The following is a 25,084-nucleotide window of genomic DNA, read 5'->3' as shown; positions in this document are numbered from 1 at the left end:
TTTTCAATGCTCCTCAGGCAATATATTGGTCAGCTTCATTTTGTGCAAAGCCCATGGACCAGAGAAACAAAGAAATGGGGGAGGGGGACACCAAGGGACGCATAAAATGACGGAAATGGCAGAGTGGCATGAGGCTTTGTGAGGGCCTTGATTTGAGTCGGGTGTTTATTGATATCATGTTTGGGAGGAAGAGAGAGACTCCCAAATCACCCAAATCTGCATCATTGTTTGGGCTCCACGCAGCCCACCCCCCTTCTACTGCATAAATTCCCATGTTCAGATAGGACAGTTCTAAACCAGATGGACCAGCAGCTTTCTATGTTCACCCTGAAGATTTTTAAATTTTTTTTGAAAGGGAGAATATAAATTTCTTAAATTATATTTTACAGTATTGCAACATATCCAACTAAAAGTTTTTTTTAATACTGTATTTAGTTGTTTATTTTGTCTATGTGTATGTTGATAATATACAAGTATTTGTATGACTGAATTTAATCCATGGTGTTATAATAATAGTGAGGAAATAAAAATATAAATGGATCATATTGATAAACTCAGTTATTGAGTAATGCAAATAAGCAAATGGCTCCATCTTCTATATTTGTTTTCCAAATTTGCACTGCTACTGTGGTGCAATATTTCAAATGAATTACTGCTTTGCTAAGATAGCATAAACATCCCTTGAGTAAATAAGACAAGGGCATTTTTCTTTTTGATGTGTAGATGCACTCAAAGCAAAAACTGATGAACAGGGACTTGCAGTAGTTAATGATCCTTTCCTATAAAGCTACTACGTGTGTTCTTTGGCTGTAGAAATGTAAATGCTTCTCTATTATGATAAAGTAAGTATTAAAAGCTCTTAGGAAACACATATTTCGTGATCTGATTCAGTGCTCAGTACAGCCATATGATGTGTATGTTTGATTGGTATGGGTGGTTAAGTTAGGCTTTGACCACTATCATGTGATACTGCAGTAGTAAGCACAATCTTACCTTGCTGGCCAACATATTCTCTAAAAGAGTGGCTAGCAAACTAAGCCAATTTATCCATCTGTGAAATATTTCAAGGTCAACACTTTATTGGCTACAAGATTTCTAGCTAAAAAGACTGAGGACGACAGTTTGGTAATGTTTGCTTACTGAGCGTGAAATGAAATTTAACAGTATGGCATGCCTACATTTGTAAATTTATTGTGGTTGTTTAGACTTCTTAGAAAATGAAATGTCAAACAGTCATCCTTAGCTTCCAAAAAGCATTGTGTTGTAAACCCCTACAGCTCAGCTTATTCTTTTTACCAATATGAGATTATTTCCTCTTCACTAGAGTTTTTCTCATTTAAGGCTACTATTGTAGAAAATCATGTTTAAAACTGAAACATGGCAACCAGGTTGTTGACTAAGATCCTGATATTCCAGCATCAATATCTAAATATTTATGGACACAAACAATACCTACTTAATTTCAGACACTATTATTTTATCATGAATCTTATGATCTAAACAGAATGCAAAAAAAAACCCAACCCATTTGTAGCTCTCTCAGTTGGGCAGTGAAGCTTGAAAAGTTGGTTTGTGTTTACCTTAAGCATTTAAAAACAAGTGCAAGTAAGAAGTTTATCTCTATGCAAGGGCCCTATTTCTGAGGTATCCTAATTCAGGATTTATAAGCACTTGGAGCTAACACCTTGGGGACACACACACACACACACACACACACACACACACGAGAGAGAGAGAGAGAGAGAGAGAGAGAGAGAGCGCTTTTATTAATGCTCAGGGTCACTGATGCGCGCTTAAGACTAAACCAGTAGGCATATAAAATTACAGATCAACTGATTCCTGGATGAGAGTTGACACTGGCACTTCACTTCTGCAACTGTAAATTGTAACAGTGCAATGATTCACACTAAGGCTGCACACCGGGAAACTGGTTGAAGCACTCTCTACAAACCAGGATTGTAAGCTAGAATAAAATTGTATTTTGCCGTCATAGTTTGTGGAGTGCTCTTAAACAACAGTTCCTAAGTAAGACGTCAGGAGAAACTCATTTAGCAATGGAGTCTCTCTGCAAAGGGAGTCTCTCTGCAGTTGGGTGCTTGAGAGGAGTAAGGCAGGAAGGAGAAGGAACCACTTGTGCTTGTTGCACATTCTCACTGCAGCAAACCATGGTTTGTTAGACTAGAAATGTAACACATGAGCTGAGCTGCTATGTGGCAGCCTGGGTTTCTTAAATTATATAATATAATAATTCACCATTTATACCCCGCCCATCTGGCTGAGCCTCCCCAGCCAAATTGTAAGTCATCTCATATTTCTTTCAATATCAGAAAAAAAGTAATTGATATTGAGATTTCATAATACAGTATACAAATTTATTTAATACATTAAAAAAGATGATTAACGAACCTCAACACTTTAGTTTGGTGACATCTGTTTGCTTGCAGGTGACATATAGTAATAGTCACTAAGCCGAAAGCTTCATTAATAATGCCATGAATCCGTGCAATTCCTCACAACTCTAAATTTACTCTAGCGCATGCCTGACATTACAGACTGTACTATTAAATTGGTTTCTGATAGAATTGTGCTTTCAGAGTACGTTCTATATATTTCTGCTCAGAAGTAAGTCCTATTAAGTTCAGGGGGACTTACTGCCAAGTAAGCATGTATAGAATTTCAGGGGCGTAGCCAGTGTTAATCATATTCAGAGTAGACCCATTGAAATAAATGGATATGACTAACTTTGGGTCATTAAGTTCAGTGGGTCTGCTGTGAGAAAAGCTTGGCCCCCTCAGTTTCAAGCATCTAATTGGCAAGTCACATCTATATAGGCAAAAATGGCCATGGTTGTAATCCTGGTTTCTAAGAGTGGTTTATAAATATAGCAGAGGTTGTCGTCTGTGGAAAGCGATAAAGCCTTCTAGTGAAAATCATTTTCTCTCCCCCTCCCCAACTTCAGGGGAAGATAGCTCAACAGATCAAAAGCAACAAAATATTTCATTTGACACGGCTATGTTTTAAGAATATCCAAAAAAGAATCACCCTTTTTTGCTTCCATACAGTATTGTTTTCATTGCTTGCCCCTGGTCCCACCCAGCGCACATGCACGCGCGCACACACACACACAAGCTCCTACTTGTAAGGAAGAAAAAAGATCTTTATTCATACAACTGACACTCCAGTATTGGCAGCATGCACAGTGTCCAGGAGTCATGATTCAGGACTTTAGGAGCAAGGCAAGAAGTTCAGAACTGGATGGAAATGGCAAAGATGTCCCAACAAGCTTCCCTGCTCTTCTTGCCAAGCTTTTAAAAAATGAGGCATGGTGCGCTCACTTGTGGCACTTGTGGGAATGCTAAGATTGGAAGTGCACACTCTGTGGGGTGTATGTGGGAGGGGGGTGTCTGGTTCCATCTGTGAAGGTGGAACCTGCTTCTAGATGACAAGACTGCATCCTTCTATTCCAACTCTGGTTCAGACACTACCATCTCTTGTTTAGCCTCCCCTTGGGGTGACCAAATTCTCCTCCAGCCTTCACTGAGGCTTCCTGCTCCACAGGAAGGTCACAGGGAAAATCTAGCATCCCTTTCTGCCCGAGATCCTCTCTGCCCCAACCAAGGTCCCAACATTTCAACCCTCTTTCCTGTTTCTTCCAGCATAAATAACTTTTCAACACACACACACACACACACACACACACACACACACTATTTAAACAGGGTGCCCCACCTATGTTATTGTTATTCTGTAATTGGGATTGCTACTGTTGTATTGGACAATGGACAGTTTGCAGTGCCTGAGCTGAACAACATCCTTGGCAGCTGCTGGTGCTGGCATGAAGACTCTTAATGCAATTGCAGCAATCTGCATGACCTAGCTAGTTGTGTGGAACAGCCACCATTTGAAGGGTGTTTCAAGCAACTTCCAGGTGAGAGCTGTAATATTGCTGATGGGATGGTAGATACAGTAGACGCTCGGGTTGCGTACGTGATCCGTGCGGGATGCATGTTCGCAACTCGCAGCGTTCGCAACCTGCAGCGGTGCGTCTGCGCATACACGGGTTGCGATTTGGCGCTTCTGCGCATGCATAAAGCGTGATTTAGTGCTTCTGCGCATGCGCGGCTGCCGAAACCCGGAAGTAACCCGTTCCAGTACTTCCGGGTTTCGGCGGTCCGTAACCCAAAAAAAATGCAACCTGAAGCGGCTGTAACCTGAGGTATGACTGTATAAAACTTTCCATCTGCAACAGCAGTTGGGCAATGGAAAAAGATTACTGAAAAAATTGTGGTATTTGGTATTGATTTTTTTTTTTAAAGGGAGACAGTGGATGGATGGCTGTCAAGAATTGTTTGTGACCCATAAATCCTTTCACTGTATAAAAAATTGGTTCAGATGGCCTTGGAGGTCAGACTTATCTCTTAACACGCTGAGAAATACTACAGTGTGACAAATGGGTATGATGCAATGGCTTTCGGTGGACTGTGCTATCTGGTTGATGACTGAGGTTGTCAGAACAGAGTAATAATATGCATTTACATATATTTGGATGTTTCTTTGCCTTTCTGGGGTTTTTCAGCAATCATTACTTTTTAAACTTGCTTTCATTGTAGAACTTGCAAGGATAAGAAAAGTCTTAATTCCAGTGCATTTATTTCGTAATTAGTAGGATGGAAATAATTAGTGGAAAGTTTAAGTACTTCCAGTGTGAGTTAATAAACTTTAGATCCTTGCTTTGTTATTCATCTGAAGCTTCAGAAAAGCTGAGGCACTTGCAGTGCACTAAGAATATGGGTATATATTTGTCCTTTTTATCACTAACCAGAACTTACTTGTTTGAGCTCGCCGGCAGTAAAATCCTTCTGTTCATCATTGTTATCTTCATGCAGCAATAACTGGAAGAAGCTTTATGACTACAGACTGCTTTTGGCTTTCGGGAAGCTTTTTGGGCTTTATCCAGTGCTTTAACTTTGGTCCTATAGTTCTCTTAAACTTCTTGATATTCTCTATACTAAACAGAGTATAATATTTCCCAAAAAAAACCCAACACAAAAAAACTTTCCTCTAGAGGTAATGTCTGCAATAGAAACTGAATTTTCACTTGGATTTTTGAGGATATTATCATTACATATTATCTATTAAATTTCTGTATCATTCTTCAACCGAGGATCACAGGGTGGTTTTCAGTATTAAAACACAAACAAAAATACCGCAATAACAAACAAAAGCAGAAACCCTCTCACACAGTTTAAAAGGCCATAGGTATTATTATTTATTAGATTTAAGAAGAATTGCTTAGCTGCTCCAGCAAGGCACTGGTTAACTTTGCCTCACAGTGGCACTGAGGAGAAGCAGTTCTATCTGGTGAGCCATGCAAGGGCAATAAAGCTTTAAATCAACTTAATATATTGTTGGACCTCATGTTTCAGAAGACTAATATGCTAATAATTGCCAGTAATGTATTGTGAGGAAGACTGAAATTCACTTACCACATGGATGGCTCAGTTTCAAGAACCCATCTGACTTATATTCTAGCACTACAGTGTTACCTCAGGTTACATACGCTTCAGGTTACATACGCTTCAGGTTACAGTCTCCGCTAACCCAGAAATATTACCTCAGGTTAAGAACATTGCTTCAGGATGAGAACAGAAATCGTGCTCTGGCGGTGCGGCAGCAGCAGGAGGCCCCATTAGTTAAAGTGGTGCTTCAGAGGAGGGCAACCAAAATGGTCAAAGGCCTGGAAACGATGCCTTATGAGGAACGGCTAAGGGAGCTGGGCATGTTTAGCCTGGAGAAGAGGAGGTTAAGGGGTGATATGATAGCCATGTTCAAATATATAAAAGGATGTCACATAGAGGAGGGATAAAGGTTGTTTTCTGCTGCTCCAGAGAAGCGGACATGTAGCAATGGATCCAAACTACAAGAAAAAAGATTCCACCTAAACATTAGGAAGAATTTCCTGACAGTAAGAGCTGTTCGACAGTGGAATTTGCTGCCAAGGAGTGTGGTGGAGTCTCCTGCTTTGGAGGTCTTTAGGCAGAGGCTTGACAACCATATGTCAGGAGTGCTCTGATGGTGTTTCCTGCTTGGCAGCGGGTTGGACTTGATGGCCCTTGTGGTCTCTTCCAACTCTATGATTCTATGATTCCAGGTTAAGAACAGTTTCAGGTTAAGAACAGACCTCCAGAACGAATTAAGCTCTTAACCTGAGGTACCACTGTACATAGAATCATAGAATTCTAGAGTTGGAAGGTACCCTGAGAGCTCCCCTGTAATGCAGGAATCTCAACTAGATCATACACGACCGGTGGCCATCCAACCTCTGCTTCAAAACCTCCAAGGAAGAAGAGTCTACTGCCTCTTTGGGGAGTCTCTTCCCTTGTCGAACAGCTCTTACTTTCAGAAAGTTCTTCCTGATATTTAGCCGGAATCTTCTTTCTTGTAACTTTAATCCATTGGTTTGGGTTCTAGCCTCCAGAGCAGGAGAAAACAAGCTTGCTCCAACTTCCATGCGGCAGCCCTTATCTGAGAAATAGGTGTAGGGCCACGCAGAAACACCCTGGCTCACCTGTTCACACATATATTTAACACTTGGGACCCCAAATGAGCCCTTACACTACACTACAGACCTGGACTTCCCCTTTCTAGACCCCGGGCCTAGACAAAAGGCAGGCCTGATGGCAGATACAGAAGGAGCCTACTCAAAAGGAAGAGGTGCCATGTGAAACTTGTAGCCCAGCTGAAGATCAGTAAAGGGTGGATCTGTTTGTACTAGCATAAAACCTCTCAGCCTCTTTCTATTTTAGTGTGATCTTTTGCTTTTAATGATCCCACATCCTCTTATTTAGCTCCTGTTTGGTAACTATGTAATTAAGTAACCCCACCACCCTGTTCCGTGACAGAAATATATGTTAGCATGAGTAACTGAAGGGAGTGGTTACAGGATCCACTGATCAAATCTTGCAATGGAATTAAAATATTTAATTGAACGGACTGCAAGGCATGTAATAAAAATATTGGATACTGGATACTACGGTAGAATATAAGTGAGGACTCAATAATTATATGGTCTGTATCAGAATATGTCCAACTTGTTGTTTGATATTGCATTTAAATGGTTTCACTGCAGGCTCCTCTGCCTTATGCTCATAAGATATTTTCTAAACATATAATGTTGCAACTGTCACATCTCTTTGACTTAGAGCATGCATAATTGGCTGTGGTTTACTCTTTCTAGCTTCCATCCTTTCGCAAAAGAACTTATGCTGCAGAAACCATGTGTGGCGTTCACAAAATGTCATGCAGATCATTAGACATCTAATTAGCTTTCATTCTTCACACTAAACATTGTGTAGAGATGATCTCCTGGGAGTCCATAAATTTATTTTATGTTTTCAGACTTGAATTATTCTCCTTGTTCTCTGTTACCCTAAAATATGTTTCAAAACATATTTAATAGTATAAATAGTTGCTGTCATACATCATGCGTGAATAATGGATTTCTTTTCCTTTCTTTACACTGCTGGCCCAACAGAGCAAAATTTTTTGCTCATGAGACACCAATAGAATCAAGGGGTTAAAATTACACATGCATCTTTTAAAAAGAGGAAGATAAGTCCTTGATATGATTGTAGACAATAAAACAAAGTATTTCACCTCACACAGCATGGCTGACACGATGGCATTCAGAATGCAATTTTGCTGTGACTTTCAAGCATTTATCTGAAAGGGCCAGCCCCTTATTTACATGTTTAATATAAATACGTATGCCTCTGCACCACAGTTGGCCTCATGGCTTTCAGCCAATCAAAGCATCTCTTGGAATAGAGAGGGAAACATGGTGACAGAACATATGGGCCGGGTTTTAGGACCAAAACAAAAATGGATGAGTTGGGAAGGTGATTTCCTGGAAAAAGAACATTGAACATTGAATTATGCATGCTATGCAGTGGGATGGAATGATCTATCAATTTTGGTTCTCTCCATTTCTAAATTCAGTTATTCACATCTTGCAGCAATTTTCATTTATTTTTTAATTTCATGAAAATTCATCAGAATTTAAGTGTGAATTTGTACTAATAAAGACACACACACACACACACACACACACGTTTTGAGTAAAATTATTATTATTATTATTATTATTATTATTATTATTTATTTATTTGTACCCCGCCCATCTGGCTGGGTTTCCCCAGCCACTCTGGGCGGCTTCCACAAATACCAAAAATACACTAATATGTCATACATTAAAAACTTCCCTGAACAGGGCTGCCTTAAGATGTGTTCTGAATGTCAGGTAGTTGTTTATCTCTTTGACATCTGATGGGAGGGCGTTCCACAGGGCGGGCGCCACTACCAAGAAGGCCCTCTGCCTGGTTCCCTGTAGCTTTCCTTCTCGCAATGAGGGAACCGCCAGAAGGCCCTCGGAGCTGGACCTCAGTGTCTGGGCTGAGTGATGGGGGTGGAGACACTCCTTCAGGTATACTGGACTGAGGCCATTTAGGGCTTTAAAGGTCAACACCAACACTTTGAATTGTAACATACACATTTTGCAAACAATTTCCCCTGATATAATGCATTTTTGTATGCTATGTTCACTAATAGCTTCATTTTATGCATTATTTCCCTTAATACATGCATTTTTGTAAACACTGGATGGTTGGAGAACTGTATTACAAAATTCGGAACAGTATGAATTTCAAGGGATAGCTATGTTTCGGTTCCCATATTATTTCAGAAACTGTGAATTGGATGAATTTGGCACCAAACATGAAGAGAATCCAGCTTTTCCTCTATTCCTAGCTATGCACTGCAGTATAAATGACTTCGGGTATGCAGCTTTCATACTAAAGAATATGCAGTGATACCTGTATACCTTACAGTCATCTGCCATCAATAGATAAATCAACCAAGTATCTTTGACCAAGCTGCAGAGTCTCGTTCCCTCTCTTGCCTCTGCCATTGGTTTTGCCTGCACAGTACTGTATAATAAGGATGCACAGCAGCTTGTGAGCATGAAATCTGTTGGCAGCAGGTGATGTTTCCAGGGTTGTATAGGGAGGTTGGGGCCTGGCAGACCCAGCAGCTGAGGAACATATGAAGGCATCTTCTACTTGATTGGTTCATCTAGCCCAGATGCTGATGAGCAGTGACTCTCCAGCCTTTCAGGCAGAAGTCTCTCCCAGTCCCAGCTCTGCCAGGAGATGCCAGGAATTGAACCAGAAACCTTTTGCACATAAAGCATGTGTTCTACCACTGAGCTACAGCCCATCACACTGCCTTTCAGCTTGCTTACCATCAGGTCCAATATATATTTCAGTATGCTGATATGTCCAGAACACTCTTAATGGCATGAGAAAGTTAATGTGGGCTGGGAGTTGCAAGTCAGGCCCTGACCTGTGGTTCCGTCCAAGACCTATGGGTTAGTGAGGACTCTCTCTATACATGTAGGCTGGCTAGGGAAGAGGCTCTCACCATGACATTAATGCCCTTTGCCTTTTGATGCACCCAGGTCCTGCACAGGTTCTATTTATACGAAACGTGGCTTCCAAGTTACGAATTTCTTTTTAGCAAGTTAAAACAATTCTTTCAGGTTAGAAGAGAGTTTGGAGTTTGGATTTGATACCCCGCTTTATCACTACCCTAAGGAGTCTCAAAGCGGCCAACAATCTTCTTTCCCTTCCTCCCCCACAATAAACACTCTGTGAGATGAGTGGGGCTGAGAGACTTCAGAGAAGTGTGACTAGCCCAAGGTCACCCAGCAGCTGCATGTGGAGGAACGGAGACGCGAACCCGGTTCGCCAGATTACGAGATTACCGCTCTTAACCACTACACCACACTGGCTCTTAGGAAGATTCCATCCTATGTTGCCGTATAAGGAGTAGCAGTGATGGGCAAAGATGCTAGTAAGATGTGACAGCAAGTGATACCCAAGTGAAGGCTTGAATATCCTGTTACAGATTCTGGGTTGAGCTCTGGAACTGAAAGCAAGATCCTGGGGTGATCCTTTTTGAGCTCTGGCTCAAATTCAGCACTCAAATAGTAATGGATGAGGAGGAGCTGGTCAGTTCAGAGTGCTGGCTTTATGTGCTGGGGTTTCCCAGAAATGATGAATCAGTGAAGGGCTCCTTTACTGTAAATTAACGCCTAGCTGAGTTCACTGTCCAGTTTTAGAATGACGCTATAATTTTATTTTAACAGGAAGTCTAAGCAATTTCCACATAATGCGAGGACAGCCATTTTTTTCTAGTTCTAAGATAAGGTGATAATTTGGTTGATACACGGCGATGACCAGTGTGACAGGGCAGAGTGCAGTGAAATGGCTTCCAGTGCTGACCAGTGACCAAGGGAGAAGTGTATACTATATTGGTGGTTGTTGCTGATATGCAGGGGTAATGTGGATACTGCTAAGGAATGGCCAGGAGAACTTTGTGTGACCCAACAATGTTTGCCCATGCCTGTGTATTGCTTGCACAATATTTCCTGAACTGAAGTATGCTATACTCTGCTGCCTTTCAGTGACCACCAATACAGATCTGGAGCCCTCAGCCTAGTGGTCAGTGCTCTGTATCAGTGACCGTGCAGTGCACTCACTTCCCACCTTGTTTCCACTTCTAATATACTAATTGCATTCCAGTCTTACATCTCAAACTGATACTTCCTGGTGATAAAGGATCCCCCCCCTCCAATCTTGCTGGAGTAGAGAGGGTTGCAAAATCATTTCTGGCAAATGTTATTCTGATTGGACTTAAATCAACATGCCTTAGGGTTTTTTGTTTTTTTTTGCTGTAAAAGAGGCTTTGATTTTGTTAGAAATTCCTTTCTTATCTTAGCAAATGCTTGTGGAATGGCATTCAAGCAGAACACATTGATAATTCTTTCAAGCTCTGAAAGTAGGTTTAAAGAAGAACATACACAGCTCACGTGTTTTCTTAAGTTTGAAAACTCACCCAAAATTTTTTAGGATGCCTAGTTTAAAACAGTGAGGCATATGCTGTGTTTATGATATAGCTTCCTTTGTTTGTTCGCTTGATATAAGTATGCTTTGCTTAATCTGTGAGGAGTCTTTCTATGTATTGCAATATTTAGTTCGCATAATGATTGAAATATATCAATGCCCAATGGGTAAATGTGTCATTTAGAAGCAGCTGCCAAGGTTTCTCCCCGCTGCTCCAATTAACACATTCAGTACACGCTTGCCAGTGAGTGGTCTGTGTATATGGATTAAACCACTTTTCTGTTTGTTCAGGCTGCATTGTATGGTATTCAGAAACGATGTGTTCCTTGTTCATTGTTCTGCAAACCAAAGAAGAGAAGACAAGAGAGAAAAATCACATGACATTTGAAGGTGTGCAACTGCAAATAATAAGGTAGTAAATACTAGGTTGCAGAAAACCTCTTCTACTTTCAGATGTGGTTCAGTCCATTGAGTAACGTTTATCTCCGCCCCTCTGTCCCCTCTTCAAATGATGGAGACACAGAATAGTGAAATTCTAGTGCTGGGATTCCTCTTGCTGTCAGGCAGATCTTTTGAACTTTGTTCCGTTTATTTATTAGAGCGTGTTTGACACGAAGAGCATACCTTTTCAGCTGATGGTTTTCTCTTTATAAATATTTGTTTTCAGACTGAAATGGTCTCTTCGGTTCTTTCTGTTCAGGATCTGGCAAAGGTAAAGCAGCGAGTGTCCTTTATTGTCAGAGCTTAAACTGATTTTTGAATGGTGCCAAGCTGGCTGGTCAAAGGGGCCAGTTCTCCTGTATTTGCTGCTCATTCATGCTCAGGCTGCTTTTTGTGAAGTGTGGCTGTTGGCCAAAACCAACAAAGGGTACACAGACCTGATATTGTGGGCTGCTGAATGAGATGGAGCGTTTCTTGGGCTTTGTCAAGCAGATAAGAAGATCGAGGAGAAGAAAAGGCAAAAAGTACCGGCCAGAGGAGGATTATCATGAGGGTTATGAGGATGTCTATTATTACGCCTCGGAACACTTTCCAAGTAAGCACTGTATAAATGTGTTTTCTGTTGCTGTGACAAATGTCCACTATTGCATTTAGGCATGAAATGCTAATGCAGACCAGAATACTACTGTATTTCACGCAGGTATTAAAGCATTTCAGAAACACTGTTGATTTCTGCATAGATGTACCGGCAGATTTTTATTTTTTTAAAAAAGCTCTTATGATCTTGTAGGATGAAAGAAAGGCAGGGTTCAAAGCCATGGTTAATATTTCAGGTGCAGTTAATTGATTTCTGTTGTTGCAAGCCTTTTATTAAAGCACTTTAAGCTGTAAACTGATATTGCAGACCTTTTCTAATAGTGCACGTGTACAGTATGTCTGCATCTCTCTCTCTCTCTCTCTCTCTCTCTCTCTTGATGTGTATGTATTTTCAATATATATTATGTGTGTGTCTGTGCACGCACACACACATACATACACACCCCAGCAATTTTAAAGTACCATTTATGGTAGTTGCACTCATGCATAAATTTAGAAGTTGAAGTTAAACATAAAGGTTGTTGAATGCAAGTCAGCCCTTTGTAGATACGTTTTTGCTTCGTTCTTTCTAGGAGAAAGTAGCTCAAGTTTATTTTCTCTGGTCCTGGTTGAAAAATTAACTAATTATGTTGCCAGTTTATTCTGTCGCCAAGTGTCTGCAGCTGCAGTTTATAACAAGGCAACAAAATCATGCTTAGGATCTGTGCGAAATTGTATTTGAAAAATGTAATGTGCTCAAAATATTCTCTGTACCTGTAAGCTCTCTGAGTTCATGCTTTGTCTTGTACCTATCCCAAAGGATTGGAGATGCCCAGAAGTGCCTGAGGGAACAATGGGTTGGGGAGCTACATGTAGGCATTGCTGAGTCTGTTATGCCATGCTTTAAGCTGAAGGTGTTGACAATATAAGCAGCCAGGCACAAAGAGATGTATAACATGGTGCTATTAATTTAAAATATTTGCAGCGAATAGTTTCCTGTCTACTGCATCCTGAGCATTTATCATTTAAAAAGACATAACAATTATATTTTAATTTAAACAACTGTGTGTTTTAAGTAGAGTGGCTATAATCTAATGCATAGTGTGCTGTAGCATATCTCCCTTTCCTTGGAGGAAAAAAAAAGTTAAATTGCAATTTTGGAAATGTACATGGCTGTGCCAGTGAAAAATGATTTAACATCTAACCATTTCTCTTTTGCAGACATTTATTTTGTAGAATATTTATTGTGCACTTTGTGGAGTGGAGTGGAGTTAACCATATCTGCTAAAAACCCAAATGTAGACCTTAATTTTTACAACATGAGGATTAAGTAATTTGATCCTAATTTTGATTCTCTATGCCCAGTGTCCGCCTATATTTCAAGCAAGAATTTCATAGTAGCATCAGATACAAAACCTTAGTCAAACTAACCTGCATATTACTGTACAAAATGAACATGATTAAAATAGCAACTTTGGCAACTTTGGTCCTTGTTCCACTTTCCAGACCATGCAACTAATCAAACAAGGTTTCCCCTTGAATAATGCACTTCAATAGAAATTAAAGGAAAGCAAAGGATACAAATGGGTAAGACAAAATTCTGTGAAAAATGGCACTGAGCAAGGGTGTGAATAGAGTTGTCCTGTAAGGATGTCTCATTGTCCACCTAGAATGAAATGATAGACTCTTCTCTGGATGTTCCAGCCTCCCAAGGTATATCAGATAGTAATTTCATGCTGGTGTTTTACAGCTGGTAGTGTTTAGTCTCTCAAAAACTTGGAAAACACTTTTGCCATTTACCATAGATTATATTACTACCAGTAGAGTAGCTGCTTCACCTTCAGATATAATGATCATGTATGGTGTTGGGAATGCCTTCTGGTTTCAAAGTTGTAAGAAAAAGCTGCTTAATAAAGAAATAAAATTCCAACAGATAACCTATAGGCACCTGGTTATCAGTGGTTTGGGAGTTGTTGTACCAGTAGCATCTCTTATAATTTCTTTTTTCACAATTTTTGTCTGATCTTGGAGTGTATGACTTGCACTGCTCTAGTGACTAGAAAAGTGGAACACATAGTAATTGCTGCAGAAGGGTGTCCTATGGAGTGTTGCTGTTTCTCAAACTTGCAGTTGTCTGTATTATCATTAAGTGTGGCTACTTTGACCTCTTGGTAGCTATTGCTTTCTATATGTGAAGCAAACCATCTTTCGTCTTTTGTTGTTGTTGTTGAATGGAAGTTCCAAAGTAATTTTTTTAAGTGGGGGAAGATTTTCAAAGAAACACAATAGCAATACACCTACATTACTTTGTTATACTTAGTAAATTGGGTGCTTCTGTTGGAAATATTTCTGTTAAATTCTTTGACCTTTCCCCCTATTCCCCCCCCCCATCCTGTTGGGAGTTCTGCATAAAGGCACTTGTAGTAAAGTACAGCCATGTATATCTGAGTATGAAGTGTTAGGGCTTCATTAGAAGTAAACCCAGGAAGAGACAACAGCACAGAAACAATAACTAGTAGAATGAATTGTCTTAGGCAAAAAGTGGCCATACATGTTTAATACCTCTGGGCACGACTGCATATTGCGCCATGCAAGCATATGATTTGATATTGGATCCATGATGTAGCATCTGAAGAATCTAAGTTTAAATTGTTCAAAGTATCTAACTTAAAGATGGCATTTCTAAACTAAAGATGAAAAATATTTTGAAGAGCTTGCAGTCATGAAGAAACTTGGAGAAGACATTTGCTGCTGCTGTTCCCACTCCAGTTAGCAGTAGGCTGAAGAGGAAGATGTGTTCCCAGCCCCTTTAACCTTGCTTTATGTCAAATTTACAGTAGCTGGGAGGAAGGAGGGGTACGCTTCTCCTTTCATTTGGAGCTCTAGAACAGGAACATATGGCCCTCCTTATGTTGTTGGACTACAACTCCCAGAACCATTGTCCGTTGGCCATGTTGGCTGTTAAAGTCCAGCAATAACTGGACAGCCACAGGTACCCTAGAATACTCCACAGTGGGCCAAATGAATAATATATATATTACAGATAAGCTGCTTATTTTTCAGAACCCATAACCACAGACATTGCAGCAGTGTCTTCGTAGGGATTTCATGATTGTGCCAGCATAATTTTCAGTATATGCAATAACAGTACAGTACTAACTTCTGGATAGTTAATGCTGCTGTCTTGTCTTAGCAAATGTATTGTGGTGTTTCTCCAATAGATATAAGGGAACACTGCAAGGAGAAAAATTTTAACACCTGAAATTACTATTAGTAGCTTTAAAATCAAACTGCGAGAGGCAGTGGAAGACAGGAGTGCCTGGCATGCTCTGGTCCATGGAGTCACGAAGAGTCGGACACGACTAAACAACAACAAAAGCTTTAAAATGTTAAGTTTGCAAAGGCACCCGTAACCGAGTTACATACTATTGATTCCTGTGCTCTGTGCAGATGCCATTTTATGACACTTTAAACCCTCACACACTTGGCTTCTGCAAGTTTAGCAGTGACACCCACATCTTATAATCACTTCTCCCAAAACTGTTCCTCAGTCCAGCCTTTCCACAGATAGACTCAAAAATCTTGTGTGGCAGGAGATAAAAATGTGAATTATTTTATTAATAGTTTTGACAAAAATGAGCATTTGGGATGAGCAATTCATTTGAAAAAGACTGAATGAATATATAGATATATATAAGAGGCTGAGCAGGCTAGGTTAGTTACTATTTCTTCTTTTAATCTGTTGTCAAATTTGTATCTCATCCTTCCTCCAAGCCGGTTGCCCCATCTTAGCCTTGCAACAATCCCATTGGAGAATAAGTCAAGCAAGGATGTGAATCAAGGTTTCCATAGCTGGTAAGCCCAGCAGTGTTGTTTGTATTTTCAGTGAGAAAGGAACAGTTGGCTGAACCTGACACTTATTGATTGAGTAGCTGTAGATAATCATAGACTCAAAAAGTGGAATATATTTGCAAGCTATTTATTTTAGCTCCCTGCTGTAATGCAATTCAGAATCCTGTGCAACTGGGAATCAATGCTATCCAGCTTTGAATTATGGGAATCTAACAGGTAGGGCCATTTAATTCTGTTGCCACTCAAGATCCCAAAATGACTACCTCTGCAGAATGAAACAGGTTAGCAGAATCAGGGGAAGAGCAGGTAGGTGGCTGCCAGCAGGCACACCTGTTACCTCTTACTTACTAATACAGGGATTGAAAACTATTTCCTATAAGGTGCCATTATAGGCCACTGTTGGGGGGGGGAGTCATTCTGTGGCGTCAGCCAATGTTGCGGGGGGTGGGGTAGGCAGAGCCAAATGTATGTGGAGTTTGTAGCATTGCAGGATTAAGTAGTTTTCTCTCTATCTCTTGTGCTCTGTTCTTGCCTCTGTGCTACCTCATCTATGTGGGCTGCATGAAATTAAGACAAGGGTTGCAGGTTACCCACCCCACAAAAGAGTTTCAAATGAGAAAAGAGGGCAACCTGCCCAGCCATGTTATGCTTTGATGGCCTCCCTGTCTGAAATTAGCATTTGTTCAAGAAAACCTATAGTCTTATTGCTGTGATCCTGTGTATGGTGCTGGAGGAGACTCTTGAGAGTCCCATGGACTGCAAGAAGATCAAACCTCTCCATTCTGAAGGAAATCAGCCCTGAGTGCTCACTGGAAGGACAGATCCTGAAGCTGAGGCCCCAATACTTTGGCCACCTCATGAGAAGACTCCCTGGAAAAGGCCCTGATGTTGGGAAAGATTGAGGGCACAAGGAGAAGGGGGCGACAGAGGATGAGATGGTTGGACAGTGTTCTCAAAGCTACCAGCATGAGTTTGAGCAAACTGCGGGAGGCAGTGGAAGACAGGAGTGCCTGGCGTGTTCTGGTCTATGGGGTCACGAAGAGTTGGACACGACTAAACGACTAAACAACAACAACATTTGGCTTGCTGCCCATTCACCTGCACTGGTGCCTGCCCTGGTCTTTCCTCTATTCCCTACCCCACAGCCCAGTCTTCTGAGCAGCATTGGGCAGCTGAGTTACAGCTGCCATTCAAATTCCCCTGACATAACCTTGCTCTGCAACATTGAAGTACATTTAAATAGCAGCTAGACTCACCTGTTTGGAGCGCTGGCTGCCCGCCACTGCTGGGTAAACTCACCAGTTTCCAGTAATAAAGGCATAAGGGCAAAAAGGGTGGTGACTCATCAAGAGCAGCTAACCCCATCTTAAAACCCCTGAGCTTGAGCCCACTCCCCCCTTTTGCCTGGTATCAGCATACTGTGGCTTGACCCCACTGCTGCAGTCCACAGGAGAGAGGGAGAGAGAGTCACCTTTTTTCAAGCAGTTTCCTATAGAAGTGTCCAGGCAGGTCACCAAGAGACACTATTGTTCTAAATGACTTTTGTTCCTTGAAACTGGCCAATCGGGACCCAATTATTTCCTTCAATTTTCAAAGAATGATTTGTTCAGGACCAACTCCCACAACGAATCTACTGCAAGCACTTCAAAACACACACACATACACCAGTTTTATGCTGATTGGTGTACTTGCACCAATCAGAATTCATTCAGGCAGGATTCTTTCAACCGATCACATACCCTCTGCAGTCTGTTCTGAGAGAAGCATAGCACTTCAGAGGCCGGGAGGGAAGCAGTAGGCAGGCAGGCAGTGTTGCTGTGGTTTCAGGCAGGGGCAGGGAACCATGACAAGATAGAAAAGGACTTCCTTTTCTGCAGTGCAGAGCAAAAAAGCTCACTCCACATCCCATAACCTCTCTATGTCTATATCTTCCCAACCCTTTGTCTTGCTCCCCCCCCACCTTCCACTCAAACCTTATTGTTTCTTGATCTCCCAGACCCTAGACTTCTTCTTTTCCCTCAGTGTTATTCATCTCTTCTGGTCCTTGCTGTATTTCTTTCTCCCCCATCCTTTAACCCCTGTGTTTCTTCAACCTCCCAAGCCCACAGTCTTGTGCTGGTGTCAAATTTGTGTTGCCTATTGTGACCTCTGGCTCTGCCTACTCCTAGTTTCACCTTCCCTTAGCTGCCCACCAGACCCAGGCAGCATCTGCAGCCACAGGATGGAGAAGGGGGCTCACCTGAGAGCATTTTGCCCACTCAGCCCACTCAGATTTGGAACTGGCCCTGGCAAGTTACTCTCCTGCATGAACTCGTATATGATCACAGTGCATTAGCTTAAATTTAAAAGCAGTGTCTTAGATACTGAACACTATAATTGAGAAAACAAAGCAGACTGTGGGAGGGACACGGCACCATGCCAGCAACAGCTATTCTGGTTTTCTGAAACGCATTCCTGAGCTTGCCAGTCTTCTGAACTGATATGTAGAAGTTGCGTTGATGGTAGTGTGATGTCGGGAGCCCAAGTGTTTTATAGAGCTTACAAAACAGTATCTATTAATAGTTAAAAGGCTGAATAGGCTTCTATGCATGCCACTATATATGATGTGTCAAGGGTTTTAAGAACTAGAAAATGTGTCATCTTTTGAACATTTTCAGTAGAGAAGCTTCTTTCTGAAGGATGATGACATTAAAGTAGCTGAGTTTGGCAAATGAAAGCTTAGAGGTATATTTCTGGTATATCATTATTATACTGTCTGAACAGGACCCAAACTTGGATTATTTCTTCACTATTTAGGCAGGGTTTCAGTAGTCCACAAGAACAGAGCTCCTGGGATATTGCAACATTCTTCAGGATATTAAGAGAAGGAATTATCCAGAAAACTGGAGAAAAAATATCATCACTGCCACTCCCTAGTACTTTCCTTTTACTGTTTCCTGCTTTCTGTAAGATAGACATGAAGCAGGATAGACAATTTCATCTTCCTCATCTTAATCCTATTGGTTTGAAATGTTTTGTTACATTTTTAAAAAAATATGACGGTGTATTTTGATATTTATTTGATATCTAGGCTGTCCACCACAGAAGAGTGGCATATAAATAAACTAAACGTTGGCTAGTACTGCTGAAGCTCTGTTAAGCTAGGATATCTTCTGGTATAACTTCACTTTACCTATCCTGCTCTTTTCTTGTCTGTTGAATATCTGGATTGATCAATGAATGTTGGAACTGCATTAAATGTGAACAGGATAGCCCCTGATGCTGTGGCTCTTCATTTGTACAGCATTAAATGTGAACAGTGCCTCATTGTTTTCTGACAACAATCTTACGGGGTTAACTAGTAGTATTCTCTTTCCTTTTATTGATGGGGAGTGCATAATTAATGGTGAATCTCCAAAGATCAATACATGCCTTTTTGTTGTGAGTTACTTGTATTTTAAAAGTACAAGACACTGCACCAAATCTCCAGGTTGGCTTTTCCACCAGGCAGAGTGAGGCAGCCATCTCAGGTAGCAGATTTTGGGTGTCGTGAAAGGGCAGCAAGTAGTTAGTTATTCGTTTATAATCATTGTAGTTTTCCTGTGCGGTAGGGGAAGAGGTGCTTGTAGGACTTTCTGCCTCAGATGTCAAAATAACTTAGCTGGCCTTGGGTATTATGTATCTTGACTTGTGGGAGGGTGCACCATTTGCAGTTCTTCCTTGGGCAGAAAAATGACTTGACCTAGTCCTGCCAGATTTATTTTTAAACACACCCCCTCTCCATAATGAAACACGGTGCTTCTCATGCCTTCCACTACTATTGCAAATGGCCTCAAATGCTGCTTTCATACGACCTGTTTCAGCATGAACTTCCTCACAGATGAAAAGATGGGGTGTCTGGTGCTGCCTGGACTATGCAGAGATTGACGTTACCAGGATGTATCTGTGCATATTTGGTTATGCATGTCTTTATCATCATGTTCGCTTCTGGCATTCCTCAGTAGGATCTGAGGTTGTTGTTGTTGTTTAGTCGTTTAGTCATGTCCGACTCTTTGTGACCCCATGGACCAGAACACACCAGGCACTCCTGTCTTCCACTGCCTCCCGCAGTTTGGTCAAACTCATGCTGGTAGCTTCAAGAACACTGTCCAACCATCTCGTCCTCTGTCGTCTCCTTCTCCTTGTGCCCTCCATCTTTCCCAACATCAGGTTCTTTTCCAGGAAGTCTTCTCTTCTCATGAGGTGGCCAAAGTATTGGAGCCTCAGCTTCACAATCTGTCCATCCAGTGAGCACTCAGGGCTGATTTCCTTAAGAATGGAGAGGTTTGATCTTCTTGCAGTCCTTGAGACTCTCAAGAGTCTCCTCCAGCACCATAATTCAAAAGCATCAATTGTTTGGCGATCAGCCTTCTTTATGGTCCAGCTCTCACTTCCATACATCACTACTGGGAAAACCATAGCTTTAACTATACGGATCTGAGGTTAGGCACCTGTAAAATGTGGTTTTGAAGAGTTGCATTCTCAGTTTCTCATATGCAATCCAATATATACGGTCAGAAAAAAGGCCCAGAAGGTGCTAGATAGTGACCCGGGGAAAGTATTCATGGAGTTGTAGGGGCCAAAATTAGCCTACAGGAGAGGGTCACACAGTGTTTTTGCCCCTGAGGGCCACGTGAGATGAAGGTAAGTCAGCAGTCATTCGGATGAATGCCAGTAGATCTGACAGGGCCTGGGCTGACGGGTGGAGTAGAAGCCATTCACATCCACAGGCAGAATGTGCAAGGTAGGAATGACTGTTCATCACTCTAACTTTCAGGTCCCCAAACAGTTGTTGGGGGTGGCTGAAAGGAGCACAATTTACATGGGGCAGATGGTTGTGGGCTTAAAGGAGCGTGAATTTCTCAGGAAGGCAGCAAAAGGAATTGGTGGAGGGGCGCAGCTTCAGCACCTGTGTGACTGCATTGAAGGCTTCCCAGGGCCACATGCAGTCCAGAGGGTCTAGTATTTTATGTGTGGATATAATGGGACAAAGGGAAAGGTCTCAGTCTAAGATTATGACTTAGGCTGAAATTCTAGCCCCCACTCCTTACAGTAGAGTGGTGGAGCCCCTACTGCATTGGCATCATGGCTGCTCAAGGTAGCTGTTGTGGAAGGTGTGGGGCTGGGCCATCAAACTTTATCATTGAACTAGGTCCAGGCTGGCACAGTATATGGGTCCAGATTGGGGATGCTGATGGCATTACCTGATGGCAGTGAGACTGGCTCAGGACACAACAGATCACAAACCAGTTCAACCTTTCGGGGCTTTCCACCAGGCTCTGCTGGCAGGGATATTGCTACTGGGCTTCTACTCACCACAACTTTCAGCAGGCTTAGAGGAGGGAGACCATTTATCAACCCACACATCCCTGCCCAGAAGGGTTTTTGGATTGCTCTGCAAATTAAGTTCATATTCTCTCTCTCTCTCTCTCTCTCTCTCTCTCTCTCTCTCTCTCTCTCTCACACACACACACACACACACACACACACAGAATAAAGACATAAACCCTAGTTTATCTAGTTTACATTTGATGTTAGGATACATTGGTACTATGTACACACAAGTCAGTCAGGGAATTATTTCTCAAAAACAGCAGACAAAGATCACAGGTGTAAAGTAAAGTAGCACAGTGGCATCTAAGCCATATTGCGCCACACACCAGATGACAGTTCAAGCAGCTGTCTCTTCACTTCCATTCAGGTCATGCGTAAAATTGTCTTCCTGTAGCAGCCAGCCTCTTCAGTTCCCAAGGTCTTAAAAAGGCGGAGGACAACCAGCCTATTGTCTTTATGAATGTGAAGAAAGCAAATGAATATCTTCAGTCAGAGAACACAGGGATGAAAACGTGCCTCTGGACCATACTACTTGAGACTGGAGCTTTCGTGATTGAATGCTCCTCCATACAAACCTTTCTCCCGCACACAGGAAACAGCACTTCAGGGAGAAGAGTTGATGGGAAATATTCACTGGAAGGCCACTGACTCACATGAGTCTGTGCCTGTGTTCTGAACTGGTACAGCCCTGAACTATGCCTTCCCCAGCTGCTTAGGAGATCTAGGCTTCTGGTGTGCCCTTATTACAAACTTGTTGAAATACAAGTGGGCAGCCATTTGCATGTACCCTTTATGCATAGCTGTCAACCGCCCCTTATTTGGTGGGAAACTCCCTTATCCCAGCGCCGTGTCCCGCTGCTGTCCCTTATTGATGATGTCCCTTAAATTTCCCAGGTTTCATGCTTGCTCGGCTCAGGAGAGAAGCAGTGGCTTGGGGTTCTCCGCTGCAAGAAGGAGCATGTGCTGGTGCCGTCGTCCTGGCGCGAGGAGTTCCATCGGCCCTTCCCCTCCCGGGGGGGGGGAGGGAGACTCTCACTCATGCCACCCGCGAGCCCGGAGGTGGCAGCGATGGTGGCAGCTGAGGAGACGGCCTGAGGGAAGAGGAAAAGGAGGGGATGGGGAGGGATGCAGAAGGGTGGCGCTTCAGCGGACGCCGCAGCGCCGCAACCGCCTCATTCTGGATTGACAGCATCTGTCAATCCTACCAATGTATGTAACTCTTTACAGTAGCAAAATCCCTTATTTTGGCTGCTGATCCCTTATTTTTGAGGCTGCTGGTCCCTTATTTTCAAATCTGTAACTTGACAGCTATGCCTTTATGGGATTTGTCTGAGTCCTGCTCAATTCAACTTTATTATGCGGTAAACTTCCTTGAGCCCCCACGAGAGGAAGGATAGCGTTGAAATATAATAAATAAAAACTCTTCAGCATTTGCAATGTTCCACTTGTTAATTTCCAATGTGATTGACCTTTGAGACGATGGTGCTTTCAACGGCAAAATAGTTAATGTAATAGCGAAGTATATTCCTGATGGTGAGAAGGAAACAAGTTAGGACAAAATAGGATTAAAAACATGGGGGGGGACGCGTTAGCTGAGCTGATCAGCATGCATTAGAGAACTAAGTTGAAGGGAGGAGAGTTTTTGAAGGTGTTTAAATGCTCTTTTTTTTTTTAGGGACGCGGGTGGCGCTGTGGGCTAAAGCCTCAACGCCTAGGGCTTGCCGATCGAAAGGTCGGCGGTTCGAATCCCCGCGGCGGGGTGCGCTCCCGCTGTTCGGTCCCAGCGCCTGCCCACCTAGCAGTTCGAAAGCACCCCCGGGTGCAAGTAGATAAATAGGTACCGCTTACCAGCGGGAAGGTAAACGGCGTTCCGTGTGCGGCTCTGGCTCGCCAGAGCAGCGATGTCACGCTGGCCACGTGACCCGGAAGTGTCCCCGGACAGCGCTGGCCCCCGGCCAATAAATGTGAGATGGGCGCACAAACCCCACAGTCTGTCAAGACTGGCCCGTTCGGGCAGGGGTACCTTTACCTTTACCTTTAAATGCTCTTTTAAACATCAGCAGAGAGAGTTTGTTCTTAGGATGAAATAGTCTGTTGATGAAGGCCAAAATATATGTACTCAATGCTTTTTCACAACTCAGGATATCACGTAGCAAATGAAGGGAATAATCTGATCCTAATAGAATGAGTTGCTCTCTTTCACAAGCTTTTACATGAGTGGTTCCACATGACAGAGATTTGCTGTTATAGAATAATAGAATTAGAAGGGACCCAACGGTCATCTAGTCCAGCCCCCTGCAGTGCAGGAATCTCAGCTAAAGCATCCATGACTGATGGCCATCCAACCTCTGCTTAAAACCTCCAAGGAAGGAGAGTCCACAACCTCCTGAGGGAGACTGTTCCAGTGTCGAACGGCTCTTACTGTCAGAAAGTTTTTCTGTATGTCTAGTTGGAATCTCCTTTCCTGCAACTTGAAGCCATTAGTTCAAGTCCAACCTTCCAGAGCAGGAGAAAGCAAGCTTGCTCCATCCTCTATGCGACAGCCCTTTAGATATTTGAAGATGGCTATCATATCTCCCCTCAGTCTCCCTTTTCTCCAGGCTGAATATACCCAGCTTCTTCAACCATTCTTCATAAGGCTTGGCTTCTAGACCCCTGATCATCCTAGCTACCCTCCTCTGTACACATTCCAGCTTTCAAAATTAAAAAAAATCCTTTTAAAATTGTGATGCCCAGAACTGGACACAGTATTCCAGGTGTTGTCTGACTAAGGCAGAATAGAGTGGTACTATGACTTCCCTTGATCTGAACGGTGATATTCGGAAACAATCAGTTTTCCCTAAAGAGTGAGCAAACAGACTGCCTCGCCTCTTCTGTAATAACAACTTCAGTGTTTGTTTTCCACTGCATCAACTTCTTTCCAATATTCATGTAGGACACACTCTCAGTATGGCCTTGAAATAGCCAACTTCATCTGGATTCAACCCTTTCTAAGTAAACTTGGGCATGAGGATTGGTCAGCTGCTTCCACCCTCAGCTTCCCTTGCTAGTACCTCTCCCTTCTGTCCTTGGTCAGCACTGTTGTATCTTAATCCATAAACAATTATTGCAGTTCACCAACCTATGATTGTATTTAGATGAGGACCAATTGGCTGTGCTTTCAACTCCAGTTAAGATCCCTTGATTATTTTGCCTCCTGATAACTTACATCTTTCCTCATTACTTTGCCCACTATATTTCTTGAGCTACAAAGGCATATTTATCAACATTCTGCTGGAAAATGGGAAGTTTTTCACCTGCTTCTGCTGCAGCTTGCAACAAGGGGCTGCCATTGGTGATTCTTTACAGTCATCATTCAGTAATGTTGCTGGCCTTCATTTAGAGTGGTTTCTGCATGTATCAAGGAAAAAAAATACATGTTTGAAACAGAAAATTGCAGGCCTGAAAATTCTATAAATGAATGTCCTTGGATTTCATAGGCTGACTAGATGGAAAACTAATTTTGAACACTGACAGGCTTGCTCAAGTCCTTCATCCTTAAAATGATATAACTATAACTCTAATGACATCTAAATGAAGAAAGGTGAGATACTTGGACCATGCTCTCTCAATTTATATAAATTCTTATTAGATTTGCAGAGTCTTTCCAACAGAGCACAGAGAAGAATCAATCCATGCATTACTTGAGTGGTAGGATTTCATTCTCATGAGCAATCTCTTTTTAATCACTGGTTTCATTCTAAGGCTAGTCATGGCATAAAAGATTTTCTTAAGTAGTACTTACTCATCATAATGGATGTCTTATATATCAGCTCTTGAAAACTGAACTTTTCCCTGCTTGTCTTCTTCCTTTTAGATATACTTTATTATTCCAAAAGATACTTATTTTAAAATCAGCTCAG

The 25,084-nt window shown here is 42.1% G+C and overlaps 1 protein-coding gene across 14 annotated transcripts in view; it reads left to right on the top strand.

Moving 5' to 3' along the window:
- Nucleotides 1-25,084, top strand: part of GRIP1 (glutamate receptor interacting protein 1) — a 331,858-nt gene that overhangs the window by 81,357 nt on the left and 225,417 nt on the right. For 5 of the 14 annotated variants that reach the window (XM_082239522.1, XM_082239516.1, XM_082239517.1 and 2 more), the window contains exon 1: nt 11,485-11,997. The exons of 3 other annotated variants lie outside the window; for them this stretch is intronic. In XM_082239522.1, the coding sequence (XP_082095648.1) occupies nt 11,865-11,997 (133 nt within the window). In that variant the 5' untranslated portion in view covers nt 11,485-11,864. Of the gene's footprint in view, nt 1-11,484; nt 11,998-25,084 lie in introns of those variants that run through there. 6 more of the 14 variants (XM_082239509.1, XM_082239508.1, XM_082239518.1 and 3 more) reach the window with 2 other exon arrangements.

Source organism: Podarcis vaucheri (assembly GCF_965113315.1).
Source record: "Podarcis vaucheri genome assembly, chromosome: 10".
Classification (NCBI taxonomy): domain Eukaryota; kingdom Metazoa; phylum Chordata; class Lepidosauria; order Squamata; family Lacertidae; genus Podarcis; species Podarcis vaucheri.
The sequence above is the reverse complement of the archived record's forward strand: the minus strand, read 5'-3'. Positions and strand labels throughout refer to the sequence as shown.